The sequence below is a fragment of the Pelophylax lessonae genome (assembly GCF_965119305.1).
Source record: "Pelophylax lessonae genome assembly, chromosome: 4".
Lineage (NCBI taxonomy): Eukaryota > Metazoa > Chordata > Amphibia > Anura > Ranidae > Pelophylax > Pelophylax lessonae.
Genome location: NC_138771.1, coordinates 651,877,086 through 651,895,794, shown reverse-complemented (window position 1 = coordinate 651,895,794; position 18,709 = coordinate 651,877,086). Strand labels below are relative to the sequence as shown.

Here is an 18,709-nt window from a genome sequence, read left to right as displayed (position 1 = left end):
CCATTTCAGGCAGCAGGTACCAAAAAAACAAAACAAAATACAGTTACTCACAGTCAGGAGGACACAGACCCCCACAGTGTGCCACACCGCCACCACTATTAAAGATCTCATAGAACGTAATTGCATTATAGAATAGTAAAAAAAAGTCGCAGTTACTTTTCTGAGTAACTAATTACTTTTTCTATGTGGTAACTGAGTCAGTAACTCAATTACTTTTTGGGAGAAGTAATTTGTAACTGTAAGGCCCCTTTCACACTACGTCAGTTGTCATCCATTTTTCGTCAGTTGTTATCAGTTTTTCGTCAGTTGTTATCCGTCTTTCATCCGTTGTTATCCGTTTTTACATAGAGATGCATTGATGTCCGTTTTTCATCCGTCAACGGATGGATGAAAAACTGACAAACTGACAGCGTGTGTGAAAGGGGCCTAACTAATTACTTTTTTAAAGTAAGATGAGCAACACTGGTGGCTGATAGAACTTTAATTGGTCTATGCTAGAAAAGCAATCATACTTCATTGGAAGAAACAGTGCCTCCCTAGTTTGTCCTTTTGGAAGAGCTTGGTCAATACTGCCCTTCCCTATTACAAAGACACATATGCTCATAGAGGCTGCCCCAGGAAATACAATAAGATCTGGGCTAAGTGGCTGGCAGAGCCCACCACGGCAGTGGGTATCTAATACAGTGACATAGCTCCCGTGCCTTAGCCCGTAAGCAAGATAAGAGTGTAAGAGTGTCAACACCACCTGTATTCCTGCACTCGATACATTTGGGTGAACACAGGTTCATTAGTTGTCATGTTATTGTGAAGTTGTCTCTGTATGGACACAGTCCTCAGACTGCTCTATGTTATCATTTACAGGCCTCCAGCCTTGCACCCCTATGAGGGTTTAGATCTGAGACTAGAAGTCCACTGTTGTGTTATCTGTATCTGTGTGAAAAAGAATAAAAATATTTAACCCTCCTCTTATGTTAGCTTTCTGCTACTATCCATGATGTTAACGGGTCGGTTTTGACCCGTGTCTTAAATCAGCCATAAAATACCCTCGGAACAATTATTTATCATCCAATTTGTTTCTTACCTCTTGGTTACCTTGTTAGGCTTCTTTATCCTTGAAAAGATTGGTTTTAATATTTTTGGTGTGACCCCTTAGACCTTTCTTTTGATAGCATACCTCTCATTTTCAAATTTAAAAAATGGTAAAATAAAGTCAGCAACTCTGAAATGTATTGGTCCTATGTTTCTTTACTTTATTTAGAGAAGCAGATAAGCAGGCAAAGAGATAGGTCCCTCCCTAACTACAGCTCACATGGTTGAGAGGTGATTGGCTGTCAGTGTTACTAAGCAGAGAGAGTGTTTATGATTTTAGTTTTGGCACTTATTAGTGTCCTAAAATCCTATATTATAACTGGGTCAGAATTGGCCCTAACACCATGAACGTCTTCATTTTCACCACAGTATTTTATAATTTAGTGAAAAGGATTCTTTTTCTATTACATTGTTTAAATAGAGGTTCCTGACAAAGTAAAAAAATCTTGATGCAATAAACAAATTTATGTTGATAAACAAATTTATGTGATACTTCTAGACATTCAAAAATGAAAACGGGTCGGTTCTGACCCTAACATAAGAGGAGGGTTAAAAAAATAAAAAATAAAAAAAAATAAAAAACCCAGTGGTGATCAAATATCACCAAAAAGAAAACTTTATTTGTGTGAAAAAAATGATAACATTTTCGTTTGGGTACAGTGTAGCATGGCCGCACAATTGTCATTCAAAATGCTGAAAATTAGCCTGAGTAGGAAGGTGAAAGTGCCTAGTATTGAAGTGGTTAAAGGTTAGAGTAATGTGCTACTATAAAGGAGCACCATCTTGTGGACGAGAAGAAATAAGCGGACAACATGCTATATACAGTGTATATGAACAAATCAAATGAACATTTTATTTATAATCTAACGACTCCTCATAAGTAATATAAATTATATAAATAGTATATTAAAATTTTAAAAATAAAATACATGAAATACTAAAAAATCTGAAAATATATAAATAAAAAATGAGATGAGGTATTACAAATCTATCATCAAGGGTAATATTTGTATTAAATAGGCAGTATTAACTAGTGTTAATCAAACATTAAGGCCTAATGGGACTTATGTTTTGAGAGAATAGATCCACTGGGTCTCAAGACATGATATCTCCCTTTTTGAGAAGCTAGCTCTCCAATGGGGTGCAAAATGGTCAATGGCCAAGAATGTGGTTCCATTGGGTTTTCTGTTATGGAACCTATGGTAATGCTTGGAGACACTGTGACCTGGAAACCCAGACTTAATATTCTTGATGTGTTTGTAGCACCCCTGATGTACTTTTGCACATCAATGAAGATGCCAAACGTGTCCAATTTTTTTAGGGGGAGCATGTTTTAAGCCCTTGTTCAAAACCACCTCTTCATCCCTAGTCAGCTCCACTCCACTGAGATTGAAGATCCCAAAATTGCTTAGACCCTTCTTGCTCTTTTTCTTCCTCCTCCCCCCTCTAGTGCCTCTCCTACTTCTTTTCTTCTTTTGGAGCTGCTACCCAATCATGGGTGGGTGTACAGGAAGGATGTTGGGTTATAATCCTCTCATCCTCATAGGGATCCCAATTCTTTTACCTTGGTGGCTGTAGGGAAGTTAAAGAGTCCACAAACTCTAGTATATACAGTATCTGAAAATGGATCAATCCTGATGTACTGAGGGCCTATCTTATTTCTTGAGGCCCAAAAACGCAAGGACAGTACAAATATCCCCTAAATGACCCCTTTTTGTAAAGTAGACCAGTGTTTTTCAACCTATTTTTAGCCAAGGTACCCTTTAGAATCGCAAACAATCCTGCAGCACACCAGTCTGAAGGCTTGTTTGCACCAGGGGGTGCATCTGAGTGCAGGCCCTTTTTTTGCACGTTCCCTTTCTAGCATAACCCCACCAAATTCCCCCTCCTAGCACAACCCCCCTACCCAAATCACCCTCCCAGCCGAAACCCCCAGCACAACCATCCCACCCAAATTATCCTCCAAGCATGAATGCCCCCCTAGCAACCCCCACCACCAAAATCCCCCTCCTTCTAGCACAACCCCCCTACCCAAATTTGCCTCCCAGCAAAATCCCCCAAACAATTCCCCCTCCCAACACAAAATTCACCTCTTAGCATAACCCCCCCAAATCACTCCTCCTAGCACAAACCCCAAATGCCCCCTTTTAGCACAACCCTTCTCCCAGGACAAACTCTCGATCTTAGGACAACCCCCCCCCCCCAAATCCCCCCCTCCTAGCACAAACCCCCAAATCCCTGTTTTTACCTTAATTACCCCTCCCACCCCAATTCCCCCTCCCAGCACAAACCCCCCTCCTAGGACAACGCCCTCACCCAAATCCCCCTTCCTAGCACAAACCACCGCAAATTCCACCTCCTAGTACAACCCCCACAAATCCCCCCTCCGAGCACAACCCACGACCCAAATCACCCTCCCAGCACAACCCCCCCCCCCAAATCCCCCTTCTTAGCACAATCCACCACCTGTTCCCAAATCCCTCACATAGCACAATTACCTCCCATATCCTCCCTCTCAATTACAGTACTGACAGCAGCCAAAAGAAGAGAGAGCCAGGAGGAGGCGTGGCTTGTGCTTTCTACCCCCTCCCAGCTCCTCTCCTTCCTGAGATCTGTGCGATCCCCTGCTTTTAACTGTTAACAGGAGGGAGAGTGCACAGATAACTCCTGTGTACAGAGAGGGCAGAGAGCTGCGCCCGCACCCCCCCCCCCTCCCCGCTCTGTACTCTTGCCGGCAAGTTCTCAGCAACCAATGATGTCATCAGGTGGAAGGACCCAGTCAGGTGGCCAGCTCAGCTTTCTCTTTTGCCGGCAAGAGTTTAGAGAGGAGCAGAGAGCGGGGGGAGGTGCGGGTGCAGCCCTTTGCCTCCTCTCTACACAGGAGTTATTGTACTCTCCCTCATTTAGCACAGAAGCTAACAGAGGATCGATCGGATCTGGCTGTTGCCGCGGCACCTCTAAGGACTCCTCATGGCACCCCGGGGTGCCGCGGAACCCCAGTTGAGAAACACTGATATAAGGGACCCAGATTATGTATTATCCATCACCATACGGAGAATGCACCCACTGCTCCCATACTTACTGAAGCAGGTTACGCTCTGTCTGATCCTCTTTCCAAGGACACTGCTGAAGTGCCTTCACCACCTCAAAAAATGCTTGCTTTTTAAATCTACAGCAAGAAAGAAAACAATCATTGTAGAAATGCAAAATGCATGATTAATTCACAGTATATGATGACTGCAAACATCTACAGCCACTTCAGCTTCGGAAGATACCTTTTATGACTAGACCATTCTTTGCTTTTTGGCACTGTGCCTACTTTAACTGACAATTACGCGGTCATGCAACACTGTACACAAACACCATTTATATAACCTTTTCACACAAATAGAGCTTTCTTTTCATGGTATTTATTCAACACTTTTTTTTTTGTGATATAAACAAAAAAGACTGAACATATTTTAAAAAAAAAAAAATGTTTTACTTTCTTGTGTAAAACATATCCAATAATAGTAAAAAAAAAAAAGAAATTTCTTCATAAATTTTGGGCAAAATGTATTCTACTGCATGTTTTTGATAAAAAAAAGAAAAAAAAAACAATACGTGTATGTTGGTTTGTTTGTGTGAACGTTATAGCGTCTCCAAACTATGGTAAATATACTGGAGTTTTTATTTTATTTTTTTACATTTTTTATACTACAAATGGCAATGATCAACGACTTAAAAGTGGATACTGAGTGCGGTGAGCAGACTGACACTAACTGACACTGGGGGCAGGGCTGCTGTTAGAAATCGCGGGGCCCCATACAGACTACCTGGAAGGGCCCCCCCCCCAAGAAAATATTAAAGATATATTTAGCTAAAATTACAACAAAATCACTATTAGCAGACACAAATATATCATAACTCACATAATTCCTGCTAAATCTAAAAAAAAAAAAACTATGTTAAGTAAAAATGAAGTTGAGATAAGAAAAATATACAGGCTGGGCAGTTTGGAGCTCAGTGATCAGAGAGACAGAGAGAGAGAGAAACAAAGTTACAAATAAACTCCTGAGCAGAGATAACATTAGAGCCTGTGCTTCGAGGGGGGCCCACACAGGAAGGGGGATTAGTGAGGAACAACTGTCTTTCTCAGCAGATAAAAGCTGATAGCAGGAAGAGGGACAGAGATCAGATTCAGGTGCTGGAGGAAGATTTCTGTATTTGTTGTCCATCACTAATCCCCCTCCCTGTGTTGGCCCCCCTGTGTGCTGGGGCCCCCTACAAGAGGGCTGGTGGTCCCCCCTTATCAGCGGCCCTGACTGGGGGAACTGACTAACTGCCACTGACACCACCAGTGACACTAATACAGTGATTAGTGATAATAATATACACTGTCACTGCAGGGCTGGCCCTACCATGGGTCCCACTGGGTCCATTGGACCCAGGCAGAACTTTGAGAGGGGCAGCAAATTGATGCCCAAGATTTTTAATTCCAGCAGTTTTGTGTGTCATCAGTTTGCGGCGCGTTACGGGCGGCATTTCCCCATCTCATACTGCCACCCGTAGTGCAAACTGATGAGTATGAAGAGGTGGAGGGTCTCCTCCGGGGAATGTTCCTTCTGTGATTGTGTCGTGCGTAATGACGTCAGACATTCAGACAAACAAAATAATACTGGAGATTGTGGTTTGGAATTGAACATAAAGATATGTCATATAATTGTGCACGTAGACAGGGTGCTTTTGCATGTAAATCTGACTTCCTGATACATTTAAGAAGAAGATGAGATGCCCAAAAAATGCCCAAAAAACGCCAGCTACAAAAACGCCCAGGTTTGTTTTTGCAGCAGGCGTTTTTTTGGGCATTTTTTTGGGGTCTTTGGAGGCAGGCCAAACATCTGAACTTCTGTATAGGGGTATATATACACACACGCTTATATGTATTTATACACATATACACATATAGGTGTTATAGCAGAGAAGCCATATGGGTGTTAATTATTTCATTAGCGCAAGCATAGGTTTCTGCTACTTTCACACCTATATATGTGTATGTGTATATATACATACGTGTGTGTGTGTGTGTGTATATACCCCTACACAGAAGTTCTGATGTTATGCCTGCCTCCAAAGACCCCCAAAAAATGCCCAAAAAAACGCTTGCTACAAAACAGGCAAGGTGTGAAAATAGCGGAGCCATATCCCTGTTCTATATTAATTCTAATACAAACAAACTTTTTTTTCTGGTTCTGGACATGCTACAGACCTGAAACTTCACATGTACACTTTTTAGACCCCCCCAGACACTAAATCCAAAGAAATCTAATTTTTTTTTTTCAATAATGTTTTTCAATAATTGGCTCTCTATCAAAAATGACAATTTCTAAGAACTTTTTTGTGTGATTAATAGTCCCTGAGGCATGACCCAGAACCCTAGGCACTTTTTAGGGGCATTTATTGGGTTTTAGGGCTTCAAAATGGTGTTTTTTGATTCCAGAAGTTCGGGTCCCATTGATTTCAATGAGGTTCTGGAATCAGAACCGAACTTTCAGGAAATTCGGGTGTTCTGGTTGAACCAAACTTTTCAAAAGTTCGATCATCCCTACTAATATTGAATATGGCCTCTTTTTGCTAAAACAGCCCTGACCCACTGAGGCATGGACACCAAAGTACCATCAACATGAATGGCAGGAGCCAAGGTTTCCCAGCAGAACATTGCCAAAGTGTCACACTGCCTCTGCCTACTTGCCTTCTGCCATCTCTTCCCCAGGTAAGTGATGCACAGGCATACGGTCATTCACATGATGTAAAAGAAAACGTGATTCATCAGACCAGGCCACCTTCTTCCATCGCTCCGTAGTCCAGTTCTGATGTTCATGTGACCATTGTAGAAGCTTTTGGCTGTGGACACGGGTCACCATGGGATTTACAGCCCCATACACAACAAACTGCGATGCCTGTTTTTTTCTGCTTGCACCACATCAACTTTGTGGACAACATGTTCACTTGCTGCCTAATATATCCCCCCAATTTTCAGATGCCATTGTAACGAGATATTTCCTTTACCTGTCAGTGGTCATAATGGTATGGCTGATTGGTGTATACTGGAATTTTTACTACTAATGGCAGTGATCAACGACTTATAATGGGACAGTGATGGTGCGGTGGACAATCTGACACTAACTGGCACTGGGGGGAACTGACTAACTGCCCCTGACACCACCAGTGACACAAATACAGTGATCAGTGATAATACTATACACTGTCACTGCACTAATGACACTGGCTGGGAAGGGGTTAACATCTAGGGTGATCAAGGGGTTAAAAGTGTGCCTAACTTTGTGTAAGGTGTGTTAAGTGCCTTGCTTTGCAGGGATGAGAAACTGAGAGATCCCTCATTCTATACAAAGCTATGTGTTATTTGCCAACATTGAAAGTTATAGCACCTCCAAACTATGGTGTATATATACTGGGTTTATGATTGCGGCGGTGCGGCGGACAATCTGACACTAACTGACACTGGGGGGGGAACTGACTAACTGCCCCTGACACCACCAGTGACACAAATACAGTGATCAGTGATAATACTATTCACTGTCACTGCACTAATGACACTGGCTGGGAAGGGGTTAACATCTAGGGTGATCAAGGGTTTAAAAGTGTGCCTAACTATGTGTAGTGTGTGTTAAAGTGATACTAAAGTATCAGTTTTTTTATTTATAAATAACAAACATGTTATACTTGCCTCCTCTGTGCAGTGATTTTGAACATAGTCGCCTCTTCTCGGGTCCCTCGCCGGCGCTTCTGGCCCCTCCCCCCTGATGAGTGTCCCCTCAGCAAGCAGCTTGCTATGGGGGCACTGAAGCCGAGCCGTCACTCTGTGTGTCCATTCAGACACGGAGCCACGATTTGGTTCCGCCTCCTCTCTCTCCTCATTTGCTCATTGACTTTCACTTTCACTGACAGCAGCGGGAGCCAATTGCGCCGCGCAGCTGTCTCAGCCAATGAGGAAAGAAAGTTTCGGGCAGCCGAGACACTCCTGCAGCATCTCTGGATCCAGATGGGGCTCAGGTAAGTATTAGGGGGGCTGCTGCACACAGAAGACTTTTTATCTTAATGCATATGTAGCACCCTCCTAGGTAGATGCTAGTGAGAGAGTATAGTTGTTGGCTCTGTCTGCCTATCATAGGAGCAGCGGGCAAATCTATATTGCTTTCTGCCTATCAGAGAGCAGGATCTGTGAGTTAGGTCTGCTCTGTGTGCTCAGTGTGTGTGTGATTCATTGGGTATAGATAGTGTTTCACACTGGTCCAATAGGGAGGCATGTTGGACAGTGGGAGGAAACCTGACCAATGGCTGGTGAGCAGAGTCCCAGAGGGAGGGTGGTGGCTCCCTCTTCCTCTGTAGTGGTGGCACATGGTCACAGAGGACCAGAGGGAAGGAACTGAACCCAGAGGTCCAGGAGAGCTGACAGGAGGGGTAGAGACACTGTAGACCCTTGAAAAATAATATTGTGAGTACAGGGGATCATGTCAAGGGGCCTGACCTGAGGGGGGGCACCCCGGTGTAGGATAGTCAGAGGACGGGTGTCAGTCTGTTGAGTGAAAGAGGATACTAGGAGTGTATCCTGAAGATAATCTACTCAAACAAGTCATCTATACAGAGACTTAACCCAAATTCATCTAGTGGCAAGGTGAATCTGCAGCCGTGAGTGAAACCTCATCCATTGTGAATAATTTAATTTGGAGTATCCCACTCTTCCCTTCTTCCATCCCTAATTAAATAAAACAACAAAAAAACAACTACATCCCTAGACTGTTCATTGACTGAGCCAAGGAGTAAAGTGTTAAATTGTGCATGGTGCAGTAGCTAATGGTAACCCAGGGGGATCCAAAGGTGAATAATTCAGCAGTCCTCAAGGGGGCAGTGCTACATTTGGGGGCATCATCCAGGATTCGCTTCTTGGTTACTGCAACGGTTGCTAAGGGCAACGACTGGAAAATCGTGCAAAGTAACGCAAAGTTTCCTCAAGAAATGTACTGCAGTGTCAGCGAAGAAAGTAATGTCTGCTCTACAGGGACAAGGGAGAGTGGGATGATACGTCAAGTTTGCAATGACGTTGCCAATGACAACGCATGGACTTTTGTCAAAGAAACAGCATGCCTTTACAAGTAAAATGCAGGAGAAATGATGAAGAGGAGATGCACTGTATTGTACAAAAGGACTGTGTCTGCTTACAGTAATCGGTGCAAGTATGGATAAAGAGAGTAGTGACCCGGGACACAGGGATCGGTGTGTCGGGGGTCGTGTCTGTACATGTACTGTGAAGAAAAGTGTTGACCGTGCAATTCATGGCAGCGGGGCCATTTTCCTTAACAGTATGGGAAGTCATGTCTGTACATGTGCTGTGGAGAAAAATGTTGGCCGTGCAATTTATGACAGCGGGATAATTTTCCTAAACAGCGAGGGAGGTCAGTAGGCTTGGCAAGATGGAAGCGCTACTGAGGCCCAGGTGCAGACAGAAATTGGCAGATGTGTGTGGATTGGAGAACAAAATCTGCCATGCAGTGACCTTCGTGCTGGCTGAGCAGAGTTGGAGCAGCAGTGAAGAGGTTACTGTACCGCGCGGGAAAGCGCGCGCTGAAGAGATCTGCCTAACAGGAGGAGCCCCTGCCAGAGAGTCAGCTAGTCTGGAGTTGTGGGCGGAGTCACTGCTCACAGACTGCCAATCGAAAGGAGGAAGAGAGCTGAGAAATCACTTCTGCCTTCAGGTATAGCTGAGAAGGAGGCACATGGGTGACAGAGTGAACCAAGGCTCAGGGGCTATCCCACATGTTGGCGGAGTACCTAAGAAGTAGGCAGAATCACCAGAGTTGGTCCTATGGGACACCGGAGTGCGGTTGGTGCCCAAGGGAGGACTGGCACTGTGCAGCGGGAAGGACAAGGAGCATCTCGGGCTGGTATGTCACCGATGCTTGAATGTGTCTCTGCATCTGCAGGCCTGGAGTCCGTGCAGACACTGCGGTGGTTTACATGTGCAGGTGGTGCCAAGTGAAAGTCAGCCCAGGAAGTTGTGTGTGATCTGGGAGACAGGCCTCACTCAGGAGGTGCTGACACCCATGAGGATCCCTCTAGGCAGTGGAAGGGGAGTGCTGTGAGCGCTGCCGAAGCCGGGGCCGGTAGTACAGACTTACACTGCTGTATGCCAGACCAGGGAAACTCACACCTCAGAGGTGAAGTGCACCCAGGTGATTCAGGTCGAGTCGCGACCTGGAAGAGGGCCAAATACACCTGCACAGGCAGAACCCACTTCTATCAAGGCAGAGGGGAATCAATGGGCTCCTGGAAAGAAGGCCCCCAGTGTGACGAGTGAAGGGGAGGTTTGAGCCATTGATGTAGGGTCCCCCAGCTTTCAGCATCGGTTTGGATCCTTGGAGGAAGGGATAGATGTCTGGAAGTCCGAGGAAGAGACTGAGTGGGACTGGGGAGCAGATGAGAGGAGAAGCTCACAAAGTCCCAGTTTACCTGATGAGGAAACAAGGGATTCGGTGGTCAGACCTGTATAAAGTACTCAAAATTTCTACTTGAGTAAAAGTACAAGTGCTCAATCAAAAAGTGACTTAAGTAGAAGTGGAAGTGCTCGCAGAAAAAGTTACTTAAGTAGAAGTACTAAAGTATTCAACATTTTTTTTACTTAAGTATTGCAAGTAGTTTTTTCAAAAAAATTGCTACTTAAGTACTAAAAGTAAAAAGTACCAGTAGTTTTGAAAAAAAAAAAAATTCTACTCAAGTACTGAAAGTAGAAGTAGAAGTACTGTGTTATGTAGTTATTAAAGAAAGAAGTCAAAAGTTTGAACATCATATTGTTTTTTATTATTTGAATTTATTTCAAATGATTTATTCGAATGATTAACCTAAAGGACAATCACAATTCCTTAGGCTGTAACTTTTTGTAAACAAAAAAACAGATAAAGTATGTCCCTCCCTTCCCCTTTTAAAGCATCCCTCCTTCTCTTCCCTGCATGTTTTTTTTTCTCCACAGCTTATTGGTGCGCAAAATCATATATAAACCAATGTGATATACAACAATATATTCCAATAATGAAATAAAGGAAGAGTGTATGAAATCTAAGTCAATAAAAAGTTCAAAATATTGTGAATCTTCAAATATATATATGTGACAAAACAAGATGAATATAATTTCATATCTGCTGTTAATGGGAAAGAACCTCCCAACCAGGGCCGGCCTTAGGTGTTCAAGCTCCCTGTGCGAGCTGATCCTGTGGCGCCCCCACCAGCGCCCTGCACATTTTTTCTTGCACTTTTTTTGCACTTCATTTGACTTTTCTTTTTTGATCACTACAAACTTAGCCCCCCTTACATTAGAGACCCCCCTTACATCAGAGACCCCCCCAACGGAGCCCCCCTTACAACAGAAACCCCCCAATGGAGCCCCCTTACAACAGAAACCCCCCACAGAGGCCCCACTTACATCAGAGACCCCCCACACAGAGCACCCTTACAGCAGAGACCCCCCAGCCCCCACAAAGAGCCCCCTTTACATCAGAGACCCCACACAGGAGCTCCCCTTACATCAGAGACCCCCCCCCACAGAGCCCCCTTACATCAGAGACCCCAACACAGAGCCCCCTTACATCAGAGACCATCCCCACACAAAGCCCCCTTACTTTAGAGACCCCTCACACAAAGCCCCCCTTACATCAGAGACCCCAACACAGAGCCCCCTTACATCAGAGCCCCCCACATCAGAGCCCTCCCACACAGAGTCCCCCTTACATCAGAGACCCCCCCACACAGAGCCCCCTTACATCAAAGACCCCCACACATCAGAGACCCCCCACACAGAGACCCCTTACATCAGAGACCCCCACACAGAGCCCCCTTACACCAGAGACCCCCCACACAGAGCCCCCTTACATCAAAGACCCCCCACACAGCGCCCCCTTACATCAGAGACCCCCCACACAGAGCCCCCTTACATCAAAGACCCCCCACACAAAGCACCCTTTACATCAGAGACCCCCCACACAGAGCCCCCCTTACATAAGAGACCCCCCACACAAAGCCCCCCTTACATCCAAAGACCCCAACACAGAGCCCCCTTACATCAGAGACCATCCCCACAGAGCCCCCCTTACATCAGAGTATAGAGCCCCCCACAGAGCTCCCCCTACACCAGAGCCCCTCCACACAGAGCTCCCCTTACATCAGAGCCCTCCCACACAGCCCCCCTTACATCAGAGACCCCCCTTACATCAGAGACCCCCCACACAGAGCCCCCTTACATCAGAGACCACCCACACAAAGCCCCCCCTTACATCAGAGACCCCCCCATGTTTCCCTTAACCAAGATGGCCGCCAGTGCCTCGATCACACTGCGCATGCGCACGTGCCTCTACTGCGCGGCCGCCGGAATCCCCGTCTCCCAGCGCTGAGACGTCAGCGAATGGAGACAAGGAGGGGAGGAGCGGAGTGGCCGAAGGCCACCACACATGTCAGAGCGCCGAGAGTCGCATGTGGGAGCACTCCACGCCGGCCCAGCGGAAGCCTGGAGTGGAACAACGCTACCCAAATGGCCAGAGACCAGGTACACATGAAAAAGGGGGGTATCTTTACCTTTGCCTTCCTATAGAAAAGGGGAGGGGAGGGGGGAAGGCAGAATAGGGAGGATAATTGAAAGAGTAGGAGAGAGCAGTAAGGAGGGAAACCAAACAAAAAAGAAAAAGGGAAAGGCAGAGAAAAGTAACGAGTAAAGATGCAGCACAAAAAAAAAATATCGGAGTAGAAGTATCGAAATCATCGAAAAAATGTAGTGAAGTAAAAGTAGAAGTAGGAGAAAAAAATTCTACTCTAGGAAAGTACAGATACCGCCTTTCCGTACTTAAGTACAGTACTTAAGTAGTTCTACTTCGTTACTATACATCTCTGAATCTTACACACTTCAACTTGTTGCACGCACCTGACCTAACTTATTTGTTATTTCATAACTTATTTTATTGTGATTTTATTTTCATATTTAATTTTTATATGAATGGAATTTACTGTTACATTGTGGGAATAATTATTTTCAATGCATTTAGGCTTTAGCACATTCATGTCACTTTATTTTTGATACTGTGTGGAGTGTGGGCAGGGCACACTGGGGGCAACGATGATATTATATCGATTGCACAGGCACTTTATTCGCACAGCCAAGTTGTGTTTGTTAGTAGTTTCTTGATGCACTTTAAGCGCTGTAGCACCATTTATTTGTTTGTTTCATATTTTCTTTTTATTGGAAAGATTTGATATAGCAGCTTTTATTATACACAGCCTTTATTTTCGTATGCGCTGATTTACAAATGACATTATACACATTTTTTTGAGCTTTATGCAACCTGCCATCTACTGTTCTGGCAGTGGTAATTTTTTTAAAAGTAACGAGTAACAATGCAGCACAAAAAAAAATATTGGAGTAGAAGTATCGAAATCATCGAAAAAATGTAGTAAAGTAAAAGTAGAAGAAAAAAATTCTACTCTAGGAAAGTACAGATACCGCATTTTCGGTACTTAAGTACAGTACTTAAGTAGTACTACTTCGTTACTATACATCTCTGTCAGTGGTACGCATGCAGTGTGCCAGGAATTTGGGGTTCTGTGAGGCCTAAGCTACAAGGGTCCCAGATTTTTCCCCACCTCGTACCTACACCTGGGTTAGGGATCAGAACGAGGCCTACTCAAAGCTCATCAGGAGAACAGAGACCCTATACTCCCCACCTGGATGAGGAAATCGACAGACCCTTCCCAGGTTCTCAAGATGTCAACGCTTTATACAGAGGAAGGTGGCCCTGGAGTATGGGTATGATTACCCCCATGCTCCTCAGAAGATTATGTTGGAGATCAAGGCCAGAAAAGAAGAGTGGTGCGACGGTGTGATTTGGGAGTTCCTTTAAATCCCCAAGCCGTATCAGAAAAAAGAAAGGCCTGAACTATGGGACACCTTGTGCTCTGTGAAGACCAATTGGAACTTAGGGCGGGCCATCTACATAGATCATGTAGAGGTTCACCATCCAAACGGGACAGGCTAGGCCTAGTCTGTCCATGTCCAGGACTCTGAGGGGAAGTCTGTCCGGATCCCTCATCCTGACCATTACTGCTAAAGATGTAGGATCCCACCCCTGCGGAGGTACAGTTGCAAGGCTGGCTAGCCTGAGAGTTCTTTGGAAAAGAGAAGGGGTTGGAGAGCCCGAAGTTCAAGTACAATTTCAAGTGTTGTTGTTAGGGCCAAAGCCCTATTCCCAAATACCCCTTTCCTTTCTATCTTTGAAAAAGGGATTGGGAAATCAGCAGAACTGCTACCATTAAAGAGGGCCCACTCTTTGTCAGTCCCCTTCTCTGTCAGTTCTTTGATGTTAGATTCTATCAGCACAGTTGGGGCCCTTTAACATTGGCACGCAAAAGCAGTGCACGTTTTCCAGGGCTTTAAGTTTAAGAACAGTTGAGTGAGAAGTTAGACTCAGTTAGTGGGTATGATCCTTTAAGGCAGCTGGATGACTATAAACATGTTCATATGCAGTCATAGCTGAGACTGCAAGCCAGACCTTCTTATCCAACATCAGTGCCTGGCCTCACAAATGCGCTTCTGGAGGAATGCTCAAACATTCCCATAGACACTCCTAAACCTTTGTGGACAGCCTTCCCAGAAGAGTTGAAGCTGTTAAAGCTGCAAAGGGTGGGCCAACTCAGTATTGAACCCTACGGACTAAGACTGGGAAGCTATTAAAGTTCATGTGCTTGTAAAGGCCCAATACTTTTGACAATATAGTGTACATTCTCCAGATTGCATGAGCACTTATGTTAGGACTATGGCCAGGCAAATTAGTTGACACTGCCATCTTGTGGGTAAATAGAGTTCTACATCCCAGTTACAATGCAGAGAGTTACATTAGCATGTTTCATTCCTATGTAGATCAATTAAATGATCGTTGATCTGCTTAGGATGTCAGTTAAAGCAGTATTAAATCCAAAAGCCTTTTTTTAATTATATAGCAACTTACCAATTCTTAGATGTGCTGGCTGCATTCGTTTTCTTTTTTAGTTTTTTTTTTTCCATTATTTTCACCAAGTGATTGTGCCAGTTGTTTTGCAACAGAACAAGCTGCCCTGCAGATGTAGCAGTTTCGGGTTTGAGACGAACCATTTACCAATGACAGGGGTTTTTTATTTGTTAAATTAGAAAATATTTTTTTGTTGATTGTTGTGGGAAACAGGGCGGTTCTCTGTACATGTTCAAAGCTCAATAAAGTTTGCATGGAACTAAAAAAATTTGTCAAGATTGAATTTAACAATACCACACCATACCCTGTTTTTACAATGAAATCAATTGTTTTTGCATATTTCAATAAAAAAAAAGAAAATCGACATGTATAATTTTACAAAAAAAATATTCATGATAATTTATATATATATATATATATATATATATATATATATATATAAAAATACAAAAATTAAATTTTAATTGTTAAAATATTACATGGTATTTCACTGTTACTGTCTTTTCTAATATATTTAATATGTATGTGATATATAATATTTAATAGATTTTATAGATTTTACAAAAAAAAAAATATTCATGATGGTTTATATATATATATATATATATATATATATATATATATACAAATCAAATTTAATTGTTAAAACATTACATGGTACCAGGTAAAATTCTACAAATAATTGTAAATGTTATTGTTGAAATTGTTAACTTAAAATTCCAATAAAAATTTACAAAAAAAAAAAAAAAAACATTACATGGTATTTTACTGTTATTGTCTTTTCTAATATATTTAATATTTATGTGATATATAATATTTAATAGATTTTATTCAATATATTTATTTAATTCTAAAATGTTGGATGCGGTACCAGGCCACTGACCTAAAATGTACATAGAAAAACATCTTTCTCTAATCTTAATTGTGAATATTATTGTGAAAGTGCTTCAAACAAAGACTAAAGCTTGGCCATACACTAATTGATTATTTAAAAATAATAATATGACAGACCTACTCTGAATGTGCAATAAATAAACAAATAAATAAGTAAAACAATTAAATTCATATGTGACCAAATAGAACAAAATTCATAAAAATGTTATTTTCATGAATTTTGTCACATATTAGTTGGATTGTTGACAAAGGTAATTCAAAGGCACTTTAAAAATGTAATTTATGTTTAACATTTTGGAATGAATTTCTCAAAAAAAAACATATTAATTGTTAGAATGTTGTTAATTTGAAAAAAAAAAATCCATCCTCCTCTTTTAATCTTTTCATTACTTTGGTTCAAAACAATTGTCTGTTTGACCCCATAGGGGTTGAAGGTTAGAAGAATGAAAATTAACAAATGTTCCAAAAATGAATGGAAAGATTTTAATAGTAGACCATTCCTGCATAAAGTATGGCGTCATGGATGCTTGGGGTCTCTACCAGGGGCACGGGGTGACAATGCAGAAGCAAAACTGGAATACAGTGGTCACCCTAAAACAGGAAGTTGAAAGCTTCAGATTTCTATGGATTAGATATTATATGACATCGATGTGATTGTACTTACATCTACATTCACTAACATAGGTCTAATTTGTTTTTTGTTTTTTACAATGAATTGTTGTACAGGATAAGTGGGGAAGCAGATAGTGTAGAGTTTGTGTCTACAAAGATCATTTATCTGTTTTATTTATGGTCAGAGTCTGACCCCGGCCACTCTAAGCCCAATATTTGTGCATTGAGATTGGACCAGATACAACTCTGCAATTGGGAAACGTGCTGAGAGTTTATATTCCAAAGTTCACTCATCTCTGATAATATTCTCCATCCGTACAATCCCATACACAGCAAGAATACCGAGGATTCACTTACATTCTCAGCACAGAATTCATTATCAGGGATCTCAGATGGGAACATTCCGATGTAGAGACGTTACCCCCGTATTTCCTCACCCTTTATAATAATAGAGGAAGAGTTCTTATTACAATAAAATGGAATATAGAGGCAATAATCTTCCCTTTCCTTCTCTCTATCACTTTCTCTCACTCTCTCTCTCATTTTTTCTTTTTCTCTCTCTCACTCTCTTTATCTCTCTCTCTCTCTCTCTCTCTTTTCTCTCTCTCTTCTCTCTCTCTCTCTCTCTCTCTGTTCTCTCTCTCTCTCTCTTTTCTCTCTCTCTATATATATATATATATATTGCTTTCTCTCTCTTTCTCTCTTTTCTTTATCTCTCTCTCTCTCTCTTACTTTCTCTCTTGTCTCTCTCTTGGTTTTTTTTTCCCACTCTGTTCCTTACTCTCTCTTTTTCTCCATGTCTCTCACTCCCTTTCTTTCCCTCTCTCACTTTTTTCTTTTCTTTCTTTACCATTTTCCCTTTCTCTCACTCTCGTTTCTCTTTCTTTCTCTCCCTCTCCCTTTCTCTTTCTCACCCCCCCCCCTCTCTTTTTCTCTCACCCTTTCCCTTTTTCTCTCTCTCACACTTTCTTTGTATCCTTATCTCTCTCTTCCTCTCACTTTTTTTTCTCTTTCTCCCCCCCCTTTCTTTTAACTTCCACTTTCTCTGCCCGCTCTCTCTTATTTCTTCTCACTCACTGTCTTCCTTTCTTTATCTCTCTCTCTCTCTCTCTCTCTCTCTTTCTCTCTCTCTCTCTTTCTATCTCTCTCTGTCCCACTTTCTCTCTCTTTCTCTCTCTCTTTCTCTCTCTTTCCCTCTCTGTCTCTCTCTCTCTATCATTCTTTCTCCCATTTTCTCTCTCTTTCCCTCTCTCTCTTATTCTTTCTCCCACCCTCTCTCTCCCTCTCGCTCTCTCTCTCTTTCTGGCATTCTTTCTCTCACTTTCTCTCCCCCCCTCTCTCTCTCTCATTCTCTCTCTCTCTCTCTCTCCATTCTCTCTCTCTCTCTCCCCCCCTCCCCCCTCTCTCTCTCTCTCTCCCCCCCCCATCTCTCTCTCTCTCTCTCTCTGCATTCTTTCTCCACTTTCTCTCTCTTTCCCTCTCGCTCTCTCTCTCATTCTTTCTCCCGCTCTCTCTCTCTCATTCTTTCTCCCACTCTCTCTCTCTCTCCCTCTCTTTCTCTCTCTCTCTCTCTCTCTCATTCTTTCTCCCACTCTGTCTCTCTCTCTCTCCCCTCTCTTTCTCTCTCTCGCTCTCCCTCTTTGGCATTATTTCTCCCACTTTCTCTCTCTTTCCTTCTCTTTCTCTCTCTGCCCCACCTCTCTCTCTCATTCTTTCTCCCACTTTCTCCATTTCCCTCTCTTTCTCTTTCTGCCTCTCGCTCTCTCTCCTTCTCCCCCTTTCTCTCTCTTTTTTTCTTTCTCTCGCTCTTCCTCTCTCTGTCTGTCTCATTCTCTCTCTTTCTAGCATTCTTCTTCCCACTTTCTCTATCTCCTTCTCTATCTCTTTGTCTCTCTCTTGCTCTCTTTCTGGCATTCTTTCCTCTTCTCTCTGTCCCCCCTCTCTCTGCCCCCCCCTCTCTCTCTCTCTCTCTCTCTCTCATTATTTCTCCCACTTTCTCACTCTTTTCCTCTCTTTCTCTCTCCTTCTCTGTCTCACTAGCTCTCTCTCTCTCTCTTTCTGACATTCTTTCTCCT

At 42.9% G+C, this 18,709-nt stretch overlaps 1 protein-coding gene across 1 annotated transcript in view; it reads right to left on the bottom strand.

Moving 5' to 3' along the window:
- The window catches only part of LOC309553039 (alpha-2,8-sialyltransferase 8E-like), a gene marked incomplete at its 5' end in the record, with an annotated part of 60,218 nt that overhangs the window by 33,282 nt on the left and 8,227 nt on the right, over window positions 1-18,709 (bottom strand). Inside the window, 2 exons of the mRNA XM_082253938.1 lie at window positions 4,172-4,258; window positions 16,992-17,072. Coding sequence (XP_082110064.1) covers window positions 4,172-4,258; window positions 16,992-17,072 — 168 coding nt within the window. The remainder of the gene's footprint in view (window positions 1-4,171; window positions 4,259-16,991; window positions 17,073-18,709) is intronic.